General features: G+C 43.5%; 1 protein-coding gene across 4 annotated transcripts in view; it reads right to left on the reverse strand.

Moving 5' to 3' along the window:
* CYP39A1 (cytochrome P450 family 39 subfamily A member 1) overlaps positions 1–11,262 on the reverse strand; it is a 349,396-nt gene extending 338,134 nt beyond the window's left edge. For 3 of the 4 annotated variants that reach the window (XR_010743158.1, XM_066314682.1, XM_066314683.1), the window contains exons 1-5: positions 11,048–11,262; positions 4,414–4,549; positions 3,454–3,628; positions 1,727–1,876; positions 765–858 (exon numbers count right to left, since the gene is read on the reverse strand). Coding sequence is in view for 3 of the 4 variants with exons in the window: in XM_066314682.1 (XP_066170779.1) it covers positions 765–858; positions 1,727–1,876; positions 3,454–3,628; positions 4,414–4,549; positions 11,048–11,224 (732 nt within the window). In the remaining variant the exon portion in view is untranslated. Of the gene's footprint in view, positions 1–764; positions 859–1,726; positions 1,877–3,453; positions 3,629–4,413; positions 4,550–10,881; positions 10,985–11,047 lie in introns of those variants that run through there. The other variant, XM_066314684.1, reaches the window with a different exon arrangement.
* Between the last annotated feature and the right edge of the window lie 1,624 nt (positions 11,263–12,886).

Genomic DNA, 12,886 nt, shown 5'->3' on the forward strand with positions numbered 1-12,886 from the left:
TTGTGCTTACTACTTCCTGCATCTTCTTACCTCCCACTAGCTCTTTTCCAGCCTTCTCTTTCTTTCTGCTAATCTGGTTTATTTTATTAAAGAAACTGTGGCATGTAAAGTTTTTGAGGTCTAAATAAAACCTATTTTGTTTGGTGATCTGTTCTACAACCATTTGATAGATCAAAATTGCCAGGGCAGTCTGCCATCATGTTTGTCAGCCCTATCGGCAGAATTCCTGCCAAAGCTATGGAGAATAACCAGGGGAACAACTTATCTCAGCTTTGACACAATCAATATTTAGGGTACTTGGCTCCCAATCCAGTAATCTGCTATTTTCTACCAGTCTGGCTGTTGAAGGATCTGCTCACTCTACACCAGGGTTTATAAATAGCACATGTAAGGTTTTGAGGTTTCACAGCACGGCGCCGTCAGATAAACAAGTGAAGGGTCTTTCTCTCACCTCTTTCAACTGCTCCCTGCAGCGTGGCACTGCAGGCTGGGGATGGGTCACAGCTCTGAACCCTTGCCTTAAAATTCCCCTGGGGAATATATTAATTCTCAGAATTGCTTGAAATAAACTAAATGGAGGAACAATAATCAAAGTTATGGGTCTGTCCTACTGCAGGTGACAGCAATACTGGAACATTTGGGTATAGCTATAAAAGCTGACATATTTGACTTATTTCTTCCAGTACTGAAGTAATTCCTGCTCTCCATCACTTCAGTCAGAATATACAAGAAAGTCATCTTATTTCCTACCCTCGGATGTTTACCTTGGAGGCAGTCTCTGAAGGGTTGGTCCTTTCAGCATCCAACACTACTTTCTCAAATAATTTTAGAAGCCATTTTTTGGATTTAGACCAGTTCCTGTAAAGAAAAGCAACAAACAAGAAGCACTTAACCAAGGCAGCACAAACCAACATTTCCTTTTCCATGAGAAGCACTCCTTAGGTTGTTTTCCAAAAACTCCTGGGCAGCAGTCAGCTGATGAACAGCCAAGTGTCAGTCTGACTGATAGAAGTGATGACTGGCATGAAGAACAGCACATCCAAGGCCTTCACCTTGGCCAGATCTCCTCTTGCAGTCAGGATGTGGGACTGCAACACTCCTACATTTTCACACCTTTTTATTACAGGTTGTCATTGTTGATTTGGACAGACTGCTTAGGAGAATCTTTTCAAGAATGATCCTTTGGAAGAAAATCAAGGCCATTTTTTTAGAGCATCCTCAATTCTTTCTGAAGGTATTTTGAGGTGCTAAAGGTGCAATGATGTCCCTGAGAACACTGACAGTGTCTGGAAGCACCTCCTCAGGGTTTGAGTATCTCTACCCAAGGTCAATTCTATGACAGTGCAGCCACATAACCTGGGATTGGTATTGGGAAAACAGCTGAGGCGTGGAAAAGAGCAGAGACACCTCGCTGGAGGCCCCCTGAGCTTGGGACTCACATTCAGGCTCAGGCCTTTGCCCTTTACCTCATTCTGCTGCTCCCTGACAAGTCCAAGCTGGGCTCTGCTCACCTAAGCCAGGTTGTTTCTGCTTTATAACAGGAAAATGCACAAGACAAGGTCAGAACTTTTTTGAAACATTTAGCTAAAAGCCTCCTTTGCCTGAGGGCATACCATGAATAAAAACTGGGCATCCTCCTCCAGGGGAAATGTCTCCCATGGCTGATACTGCAGCAAGATAAATATCTGTAGTGGGTACACCACAATTATCATCTCTGCCCCTTTACCTCAGGAAGCATTCAGGCATCTGAGAAGCGTATTCAAAGTCCTCATCATACTTCTGAAAATGCTCTTCAAACTCCTTGATTTCACTTGGACTGGTTGGGCAGATGCCCTTCCCAAACAGGGTGTTCACCACTGCTGGATACATGACATGCCTGCAAGGACAAGACACCCAAGACTTAGGGGCCACAAATTGCAGCAGTTTTAGACCAGGATGCAACACACTGGATTGCCAGCCCTGGAAGCTGTGGGATTCAAGGGTCACACCAGTATGGAAGGGCTGGCACAAGGCTCACACCTCACCCACACACTTATTTCAGATTTTAAACAGAGGCAGAGATACACAGATGTCAGAGTGATCTGCACATGGCTGAACTTCACCAGTTAGGGTTTGGTCACTTGAGTAAGAGCAGAAAGGCCACCGAGGTCCTCCTGTCCCCATTAACCACCCCTCTCATTTCAGGTTGACCGACATGAACCTTCTGGGCATTGCACAATCCTTCTGGACCAAACATCCTGAAACATCCTTCCTCTGGCTGCAGCTTTCCTGGGCAGATAATGCTTTTTTGGTTTCTTTTCATCTCACTCTTTTGTGTTTGCACCTCTGTTATCCTGCAAACTCTGAGGTCCATCTTGAGACCTTTCTCCTGCATTCCAAAAAACTCTTGTAGGGCCTTTGCTGTGTCCCAGATGCTGCTAAATGACTGTTTCAGGGAATAGCACTACCTTTGCTGATTTTCTGATAATTAGGAAGAGAGGGCCATCTGGTGGCTCTATGGATTTCATTTTGAGGCAGCTAAATAATTATTCAGAATGTTGTATTCCAATACTTTTACTTTGCCCTGTGTAGCAAAGCAGAACCGACCACCCCCTACCATATTTCAAAGCTCCTCTCCCCCACATTTTTCCTCAGTTAATCCAGATTGCAGTAATTGCAGTGAGAGGTGCCAAGTGATTTAACTGCAGTAGCAGCTGTATCTTACTGTATTACTGCAGAAAAAGGCAGCAAAAGACAATCTGAATGTGAGATGTTAGAAACAGGTCCAAACCAAAGGCAGTATCTGTCCCTATCCCTGGGAGTCTTCAAGGCCAGGTTGGAAGGGGGTCTGAGTAACCTGCTCGAGTGGAAGGTGTCCCTGTCCATGGCAGGGGATAAAATGAGAAGATCTTTAAGGTTCCTTCCAACCCAAAATATTCTGTGATTCCATGAATATTCAACTTGTAGTACAGATGGACAGACAAGATGTAGGTGTTGTCCCAGATAATCAGGAAAAAGAAGGAGTTAAAAGCTTTGTTGCTGTCACATGAAACAATTTTTTTTACATGAAGTTCTGGCAGCCAAGTCAGTTGCAGAGGGTCTTAGTTAAGCTTAAAGCTAAGCTTGGCTCAAACATGAAAAGTTCTCAGCCTGCAGAAGATTAAGCATTTTGTCTGTTCCTAAGTTCTTTATAAATATGTGAAGGTTTTTTTCCCATCTTTTGGGAAACAGGGTTTGCTGGAACATGCTGTGTTTTCTTTTTTCTTCCAAACAGGCAATTCATATGCTTCTCCTAATAAGGAGAAACACCTTTAAATGAAACCCTGTCCACTCTGTGAGCCACCTGAAACCATGAAGCTGTGATGAGCATCCTGATAAAACTTTTGCAAGACTGAGCTCCAGCTGCTTTACAGGAACATTTCTCTCCCATGCAGGACACCCCTGAGTTGGAGATGTGCTGCACAACTCCCTTACCTTACCAGGTCATTGAGGTCGCCTGTGCCCTCCGTGCCCAGGTGAGCCATGTGCTCATGGAGCTCCTTACACAAAGTGCCTGAGAACATGTGCAGATTAGAAGGGCTCATTTTCCCCTTCATCATGCTGTAGAGGTTACCATGGTTCTGATAAAATGCTTCTGCAGGAACAGAGACTAAATAGAAAATGAAACAGAAACGTTTTGGAAAGTAGATTTTTCACTGAAAGACAGAATGTACGTTTTTACACATAACTTTTTAGTCTAATTTAAATGCCTTAACCCTCGTTTTCCTAAAGCAAAATTCCCTGGAAGCTTCCTTGTAACCATGTAAAGATTTTGGTAATGACTCTGCTTCTTCCAATCTATGTAACATCTTCCTGCCTCATGAAGTTTCAGTGCCAGAACCAACAATCCAGAGATTTCCCCCCAGTGGGATATAGAGAGATGTGCAGGCGTGCCACAAGACTGAATGAAGTGAAAAATAATTTATCCCAAGGAAAAAACCAGTTTGTGTCTCCATTGCTAGTAGTACATCCTCATAAACCCCCCATCCTTTTCTAATGACTGTTGTACTACTGTGTAGCAACTAGTTATTGCTGCAAGCTTATTTTCCAGTGAAGTGATAGGATTACTATGATTGCTCCTAACAAGGTACATGCAGGTGGGGTGTCCAGTCACAGCAAAGGACCTGACCTCAAACTGGGGTTGCTGGATGGTAAAAGTAATAACAGCCCCTGGATCAGAAACTTCTTATTCCTTGAGATTGAATCCGAATCCCTTGCTGGTTTACAGTACTGGGTCATCATGGAGAAATTAGATTTCACCATTTCAAAGCATGGTCATGGATTAAAATAAGCATTTAAGGCCTGATCAAAAAACCAACAGGCTTTTGGTTGGGATTTAATGTTCCTAGGTAATTAGATTTGGTTTCCTTTAAAAAAGAGACAGGTCTCAGTTACCTGCATTCTTGACAGCTTGTTGTACTGCCTGTTCAAAATTTAAGTCTTCTGATTTAAAAAATGTTTCAGTTCCTTCTTCCTCAGTCACAAAAGTGAATCGTTTTCCCAGAGCGAATATTGTGAACACAGGTCCATGCTGGAACAAACAAAGACTTCCTGTCAGTACACTGTTAACACATTTTGCAGGAGCCTCAGAACAACTTCAGTGATGCTGAGAGGTCAGGAGGAAGGACCTGGTCTCTCCTGCTCTCTGCACACTTTGGCTCAGAACTGCACAAAGATGAACATGAATCAGAACAAAATTTGCAGACTTATGAACAGAAAGGAATGTGGTATGTGTCTGCCTGACCTCTTGCAGAGTAGAAGAGATTCCTTCTCTTGAATTAACACTTTATATTTGAATTACATTGCAGTTCAAACAATACAACCTACATGGATTTAGAGAACCCAAGGGATGGATTATCTACTGCATCCCTTGGCTGCCACAGCAAAGTACAATACTGTAAAAATCCATAATCCTACTATTTTATTCTACACTGTTTTAGCAAAACCTCTACCCTCCTGCATATTTTTTAATATTTCACCTCTCCTCTCCTCTCCTCTCCTCTCCTCTCCTCTCCTCTCCTCTCCTCTCCTCTCCTCTCCTCTCCTCTAGTCTCTCCTAATACAAATTATTTCTTTCTTGTAAATACTGATATCAAAATAGCTAACAAGCTTTGAGCAGAACAGATTGACTGACATTCAGGAAAGGTTTTTAATGCCATAAATAATTCTTTCACCTTCCCTTAATTTAATATCCTAGAGCCCTCTTGAAATTTTCAGCAATAGGCATTCAATTCTGAGTTCCTACATTGTTAAAACTATCCCTGATATTTGTAAATACTCTAAACTAGAAAACAAATAAAAATAAATGTGCAATACCTACTGTCATAAAAAGGCATAAAAAGATCATTCTACCTTGCTCACATTGTTTAAGCCATTGACTTTAACCATTTCTTTTCCTGTTTGTGTCTGTAGTGTAAATCCTGCTTCATCAAAAGCTCTTTGAAGCCAAGGAAAAGATCCCTCCTAGTATCAGTTGAATTTTGATTGTGTCCTTCAACTGCAAATTATTAAAGAAAGAATGACAGTTCAAACTGTCTGGGTGATAATAAATAAAATATTGTTTTAATAACAAGTCTTCAAGACCAGGTTGGATGAGGCTCTGAGCACCTGTCCACTGGAATTTGTCCCTGCCCATGGCAGGAGGTGGAACAAGATGAGCTTTGAGGTCCCTTCCAACACAGACCAATCTGTGATTCTATGACTCTATAATAATGAAATTTCTAAGATTGCTTTTTGATGTCCATGGCCTCATCATCAGTCTGGATAAAAATCAGTGAATTTGTACCATGCTGGTTTTTAAATTATATTTTTAAAATTTTAAACTAACATTAGAATGTACTTAAACTAATTTTAAAATAAAATTAAATTTGAACTAATAGCAACCTGCAATAACACTTAATTATTCAATTAAGGTCACACTCAATTAAAGATTGGAACACTTTGTTTTAGGTGATTACATACGAGCAAGATGTCTGAGCTCCCATAACAGACAACAGAAATCAAGCCTGAGCAGACAGAGGATCCTAAAAACCAATTCACCAGACCATCTCCTGCACACCCTCTTTTGGAGGGAGCTGAACTTTCCTTGGACTCCATTGACAGCACTGACTACATGTCCAATGACCATCTTGGTAACCTGCAAGCACCCACACAAACAATCTGTGTTTGAATCTTACCCAACTTCTGCAATCTATTTAGAATCATTAAAATTAGACCAATATTTAACACAACTGAAATAGATGACTGTCTCGAGAATAAGGCAGCCTCACAGAACACTGTGATGGCAGATATTCAAAAACAGATCTTTTAGGAAGCAGAATTTTGTGTCCAAATAAATATGACATTTGATAAATACAATGTAAAATTAAACTACTAAAAAGGGTTTGAGAATCCCACTAATAAAAGCAATCTGCCTCCCCAACTTTTCCCAGCATGCCAGGTGCAGGAAGTCTCTCAATGTGCTGCTGAGCCTGATAAATACTCAAGGTGTAAAAACCTGAGTAGGGAAGGAATCTGAGGTGGGGATTACATCAGTGTAAGACAAGTCCCACCCTGGAGCCCTTCACTGACAGTGATGGACTGACACCTTGTTTTGAAGGAAGTATTAAGCAGAATAGACTTAAACAAGTTCTAGGTAAAACAATGATAAATATTTCAATTCAGAACTCTTGAGGAATTAAAGGAAGAAGTTGCAGAACTCCCTACTGTGATCTATTAAATCATCCTCAGCTCCAGGAGGATGGACAGGAAAATGTGGTGCCAGAAGGACCTGAGAAGCCTCCAAGAGTCATTTTAGTACTCAAAAAATTACAGTGAGTGCTATTAAAGATTGGTATTAGTAGTGGATAAATAGGATGTAGTAAAAAAGAGCCCAGTACAGCTTTTAGGGAGACGTAAGGCTGTGTGGTGTTAGAAGTTTTTCTAATTCAATCCTTGGAAAAAGAACTGAAAGTTTACTTATGATCTGGAGTCACTTGAGAGTCTAAACAATGAGAAGACCTAGAAATATCACAGAAGAAGGCTTAGAATAATGACACTCAGAAATTACTCCAAAATTTATTACACAAGTGCTAATAAATGGCTTTAAACTGAAAGCAAGTAGGTTTGCATCAAATATTAGGGAGAAAAGCTCTACTGTGAGGGTGGTGAGGCCCTGGTATGGGTTTCCCAGAGAAGCTGTGGATGCCCCATCCCTGGAAATGTCCAAGGCCAGGTTGGATGGGTCTCTGAGCAACCTGGGGTAGTGGAAGGTGTCCCTGTCATGGCAGAGGGCTTCCTTCCAATCTTTAAGATTCCCTCCAACCCAAAAAATTCTATGATAATTAATCTGGAGCTCTTATCTTACTAGGAAGGGAGAGGGGAAAGGACAAGAAACATCTAAACCCATTCTGTGCCTGCCTGTTCAATTTAATTTGTGTTTCTGCCCATTCCATCTCAGCAGGATATTCTGAGCTAGTCAATGTCAAAGGGATGCACAACATGCATGAATATTTCAATAAAAGGAGATTAAGTGGACTTAGATCCCAGGAAAAGAGGAAAATATAATCATTATTCTCAGTTTCTCATAATGTAAAAGCTAATGGGCTTGAGATTAGGAGTTAGATGGTTTAAAACCAGACAAAATACTTCATTCATATGGGTCATGATAAATTATGGATTCACTACTGTGCATTGCTGGGAAGCCAAAATTACACATGGGGTAACAAAAGAGATTTGGTCAAATCATCTGGCTGCAAATACCACCCTAGTAATTCCCTAAACCAGGAGCTGAGAAGAAAAAGCAGGAGGCTGCATACTCTCACCTGGGTGTGCCCTCCCCACCCTGTTACTGAGCATCTCCTCATGGCTGCTGTCCCAGACAGACAACTGAATAACCAGACTGCTCATCTGTCAAAATGTGTAATTACTTTGATGTTGCACTGCAATAAAAGCAGCTCCTGGAGTGAGCTGTGGGGCAGTTCTGCACTTGTGTTATGGGAAGGTACCAACAGGGTGCAGGCTGTGCTGCCAGCACTGCACCCAGGTTACTGCTCTGAAACAGCTTTTAAGGAGACCTCACAACACACAGAGATATAGAAAGCAAAATAAAAATCCTCTTAGGATTTACTGCTTTCACTCATGAAAGCTAATTTTTTTAAAAGATTGGGAAACACTTCAGTGCCACAGTAAGAGGCAGATTGAAGCCTAAGGAAAGTAACACTCCAGAGAAATAAAAACTTCAGAAGGATGTTCTCCAAAATCCCAAAGGAAATCAGGGAAATAGTCATATTCCCCAGGGGCACTGACAGGGAGCCACCATTGTCAGCTGAGACAGCTGCACTGCACCAAGAGCTCTGCTGGGAGCACTGGGGGGGTTAACTCGCCCTTGGGTGCACACACACACAGTGTCAATGCCATGTCCCCCCTCTCTGCCTCAGAGACTGCAGCACTTTGGTCTTCCACACCCGGGATGAGTCCCAGACCTTCAGTGACTCAACTGTGGACACTGGCTATGGAAATGCTCCACGAGAAGCCTTCTCCAGCCTGCTCCCTTCCACATGTCCCCTGCAGTGTCATCCTCAGCCAGGCACACACAGAAAGGCTGAGAGTCCTGATCCCAAATCAACACTGTCTCTGAGAGGGATGTATGGATCCCACAGGTCCCTACAGCAATGCAGAAAAATCTCCTGGTTTTAACTAAACTCCTGTTTGCTTAATTAGCAAACTAATGGGAAGAATTTGAAATTCCTTATTAACTTTTACCATGTTTGCCAGGCAAAGTGGGGAGCCACATCCTTTGAACGCCTCATTAAGCAGCTCACCCTGTATTTTATGTTACATGTTGGCTCTGGTTATTCCCCCTGCCCTTTCCAGACTGCTGCAAAACTTCTTTCACCAGGCAGCTTTAGGAGGAAGAGGTGGTATCTTTTATTAGATGAGAGATTAAATATTTTATTAGGGCAGGAGAACTTTCTTTTCTTAGTCCCAGTGATGACACAAGAATGAAAGGAGACAATTCTTCAGCCCACGTGCTCTTCCTTGAGAGGAAAATAGAAGCAGCAAACTCCAAGCAAAGGGCAGGCTGGAAGCAGTGGAACTTTACTGTGTTACCCAGGATTTCAGAGAAAAAAACAGTGAAGGACAGACACAAAAAGTATTAGGGAAGAAAGGTATTAAGGAAGAAAGGAATTAAGAAAGAGATGAGTGTCACTTTGACAGTCTGAAGGATTAATCCAGGGGAAGAATTTTCTCCTTGCAAGAGTCTCCCCTGAAGATCATGACCTCACTGAGATTTCACATCGCCTGAAGCCTCTTTCTCCAACACCTTTTATGAGGGCAGCTTGCTCATACTAAGGACACTTAACTCTATTCTGGCAGTATCAAGGAGCCTGGAATTATTGCAGATGTATTTTGCAAGGCCTGTAGTGCCTGTTAATGACCCCTCTGGCGGCAGCACGTGTTTTGTTTGGCTGCACTCTGCAACAGTGTCTACTCTTAAAAGGGAGCAGGCAGGAAAAGACTTATTTTTCCTGGCCTCAGCACAGCGTGCCAGTGTGGGAGGTGGGAAGTGAGGGAGACTTTCAGTGCCTGAGGAGTGTTTAAAGAGAGGAAGGGGACAACAAACAAGTGGCCTTCCTCAGAGACAGGGAGACTGAGGTGATGGTGCTGCAGGCAGGTGGCCAGCCTGGGAGGGATGGATGTAGACATCCCGCCTTGGCCCAGGAGGACCACAGGGAGAGGTCACAAGGAGCTGCTGGACTAAAAGTCAAAGGAAAGGTCCTATCAGCAAACACACAGTAAATGGAGAAATGTCAGAAAGCCTTCTCTTCCTTCTTTGCTTTGAGTTTTCACTCAGTGAAAATGTTTATTGTTCTAGTTTCTGTCTCAACAAAACCAGAGGTTTGTAAAGCCCTTCAGGTGTTTCTGGTGTGTGCAGATGTGTCAGCAGTTGCCACAGTATCAGCCTGGAGCCTGGAGGGTCTTCAGGCAAACGGACACAAAAATTAATTAACCTAGAGCCAATGAGTGTGCATTTGCACAGATGAAAGCTACAAGAAAGACAGAAATATAAACTTAAAACTGGCCTATCAAGGACAGAGAAGCCAAGAAACTCAAGATCATACCTCTGAGCTTACTCCACAATGCACCCAACGTGCTTTCATACAAGATTGACAGCTCTTGCTGTTCTCAAAGATCAGATTTAATCCTCTGCTTTAACACCGTGAGTTTATAACAACACAAAAAGAAATACAAATATGAAATCCAGTAGTTCAAAATGAGAAAGCAAACAGTAAACATCCAGTATCTATCGATGTTTTTGTTTTGTTGTTTTGTGGTGTTGTTTTGTTTTGTTTTTTTTTTTTTTTTTTTCCAAATTCAGGATGTTACAGTGGTTTCATTTTTAGCTACTTTTTGCAAGTAATGGGCTGTGTTATCCTTCAACACGGAACACTCAAGGCTGACAACATTGTAGTAGCAGATGGTATAATCACTGAATGAAAGTGGGAAACTGGGGTTTATGTCAGTTATTGTTAAATATCTAGAAATTAAGAATTTGATCTCTTTCTGTCCAACAGACACAGAAAAAAATTAAAGTCCAGGGGGTAAATCCTGACCCCTGTGTTTGGTTAAGATTTTTTAGGATGGAAAACTTTGTCTGCCAAACACGTCTGTGTTGCTTGAATGTTGAGGGACACCAGCTGGTGCTCAAAAATCTCACCTAACTTTAGGCATGCAAATAAATTGTTTCCTGGTCCTAGCCCTTGGCACAGAGCTTTCCACATTATCTGAAACCAAGATTAACACACAGCCAAACTGCAAAAGCAAAACGGCAGAGGATGATCGCAGCACAGAGATCGTGCCTGGAACAGACCCACAACTCACCACTGCTTATGGTACTACGCCGATTCTTCACCAGTTAAATGCTCCTGACGTTATAAAACGTGACAGGAAAGGGCAAAACAAGGCAGAAGTTTTTGGCTGCCTTTCCCTTTGCAGGCAGCCACCCTGAGCACGCACCCACGAGCAGGCAGGCCAGCACACGCATTACCTTGTTTCTGGCTTGCTCTATAAACTCCAGAGGAGCTTTCCCGAACTGAAACGCAGCTCCAAACCAAGGGATCCAGCTCCTGATGCAAGGAGGGGAACTCGGGTTTCTCGGCTGGAACAGAAGAGCCTTGACAATGAGGAGCCCCAGGAGCGCTGCCAAGAGCACGGCGAGATCCATTTCTGCGCTCCGCCGCCCGTCCCCGGCGCGGCAGCTGCTCCGCCCGCCCGGCCCCGGCACGGCCGCGCTCCGAGCTCATGGCCAGGGCCCGCTCTGCCCAACCCTGCCGGCCCAGCGCCGCCGCGGGATGCCAAAAGCACTGAGCAGGGCAGGGCACAAGCCCTTGTTCTGGGAAAGGCAGAGCCAGCTCTGCTCTGTTCTGGGATGAGGACCAACTCTGCTGCTTCCAAAACGTAGATGTTGCTGTGGCAAAGCCTTGGACTTTGCACCGGTTGCTGGAAGGCCACTCGGGCAGCCAGGGACACGGCCAGGGACACGGCCAGGGACACTGGCTAAGCAGTGCAGAGCCTTCTTCGATTTTTTTAAAAATACAGGGGGGTTTTGTAGTATTGAGATTACAAAGCAGAGGGCCTGTGATTTGCAGACATTTAGCTTTTTCAGCAAGTCAGAGGGCAAAAAACTTCTGCAGGCATCACCTGAAGCAGAAACCTTAAGAAAGGTATCTCTCACCTGTCTGAGATATCGCATTAAAGGCTAGATGTGTGTCCAGTGTCTGAGGAGCAGAGAAATGCTTCTGAGGTTGAACTGGCAATTCAAAACCTGCTGGTCACCTCTGTTATATCAGTGCCATGTCAGAAGACAAGGTTTCAGAGAAGTCAGATTAGTTTCTTTGCATGTGTGAAAGTGGCACATCAAAATTACTTACAGAATACATTAGGTATAAAAAACGTATAGAAAGTGCTGTCAGAATCTACTCCCGCACACCCTCAGCAAGTTTCAAGAGAGCACAAAACCAGGAGGCGTGGCTGACAGACCAGGTGAGCGTGCTGCCACCTCGGGGGACCTCAGCAGGCTGGAAAACAGACAGACAGGGACTTATCCCAAAATCAGAGAAATAACGGCTTGGAAGGAACCTCAAGGATCCCCTGGTCCAGTTTTTCCTGGAAAAGAAAAAAAAAAGAAAAAAAAAAAGAAAAAAAAAAAAAAAAAAAAAAAAAAAAGAGACTTCATGAAGTTCAGCAAAATGCCAAGTTCTTCCCCTGGGTAGCAACAACACCATGCACCAGTACAGGCTGAGGGGGCACCTGGGTGGACAGGAACTCTGGGGTCCTGATGGACCATGCTGAACATGAGATGGACCTTTGCACTCAGGGTCACCGTGGGCTGCATCAGGGAAAATGCTGCCAGCAGACTGAGGGAGGTGATCCTCTGCCAAGAGTGAAGTGCTAATAAGGGGCTGGAGCATCTGTCATTTGAGAAGAGGGTGAGGCAGCTGGGACAGCTCAGTCTGGAGAAGGCACAGGGCGTTCTCAGTGTGTATGAACACCTGAAGGGAAGGTGCAAAGAGGATGGAGCCAGGCACTTTTCAGGGTGCCCAGTGAAAGGGCAAGAGGCAGTGGGCATAAACAAACACAGATCCAAATACGGTTTAACTCCCTTCCTACAGAGGAATAGGTGCACAAACAGGAACTTTAGTACCTGTGCAGACAGGCAGTAGAGTAAACGCAGCACAGCAGAAATATACCTGATAGTAGGAGATTAAGAGCTGTGAAAACCAGGTGCATGTTCTTCATTAAACGGTCATTCTCAAATACCTTTGGATGTTTTATGTTGGTTGTAGGTGCAGAAGAACAAGCTCACATATATCAGCTGTGACAAATA

The sequence above is a fragment of the Sylvia atricapilla genome, chromosome 3 (genome assembly GCF_009819655.1).
Source record: "Sylvia atricapilla isolate bSylAtr1 chromosome 3, bSylAtr1.pri, whole genome shotgun sequence".
Taxonomy (NCBI): Eukaryota; Metazoa; Chordata; class Aves; order Passeriformes; family Sylviidae; genus Sylvia; species Sylvia atricapilla.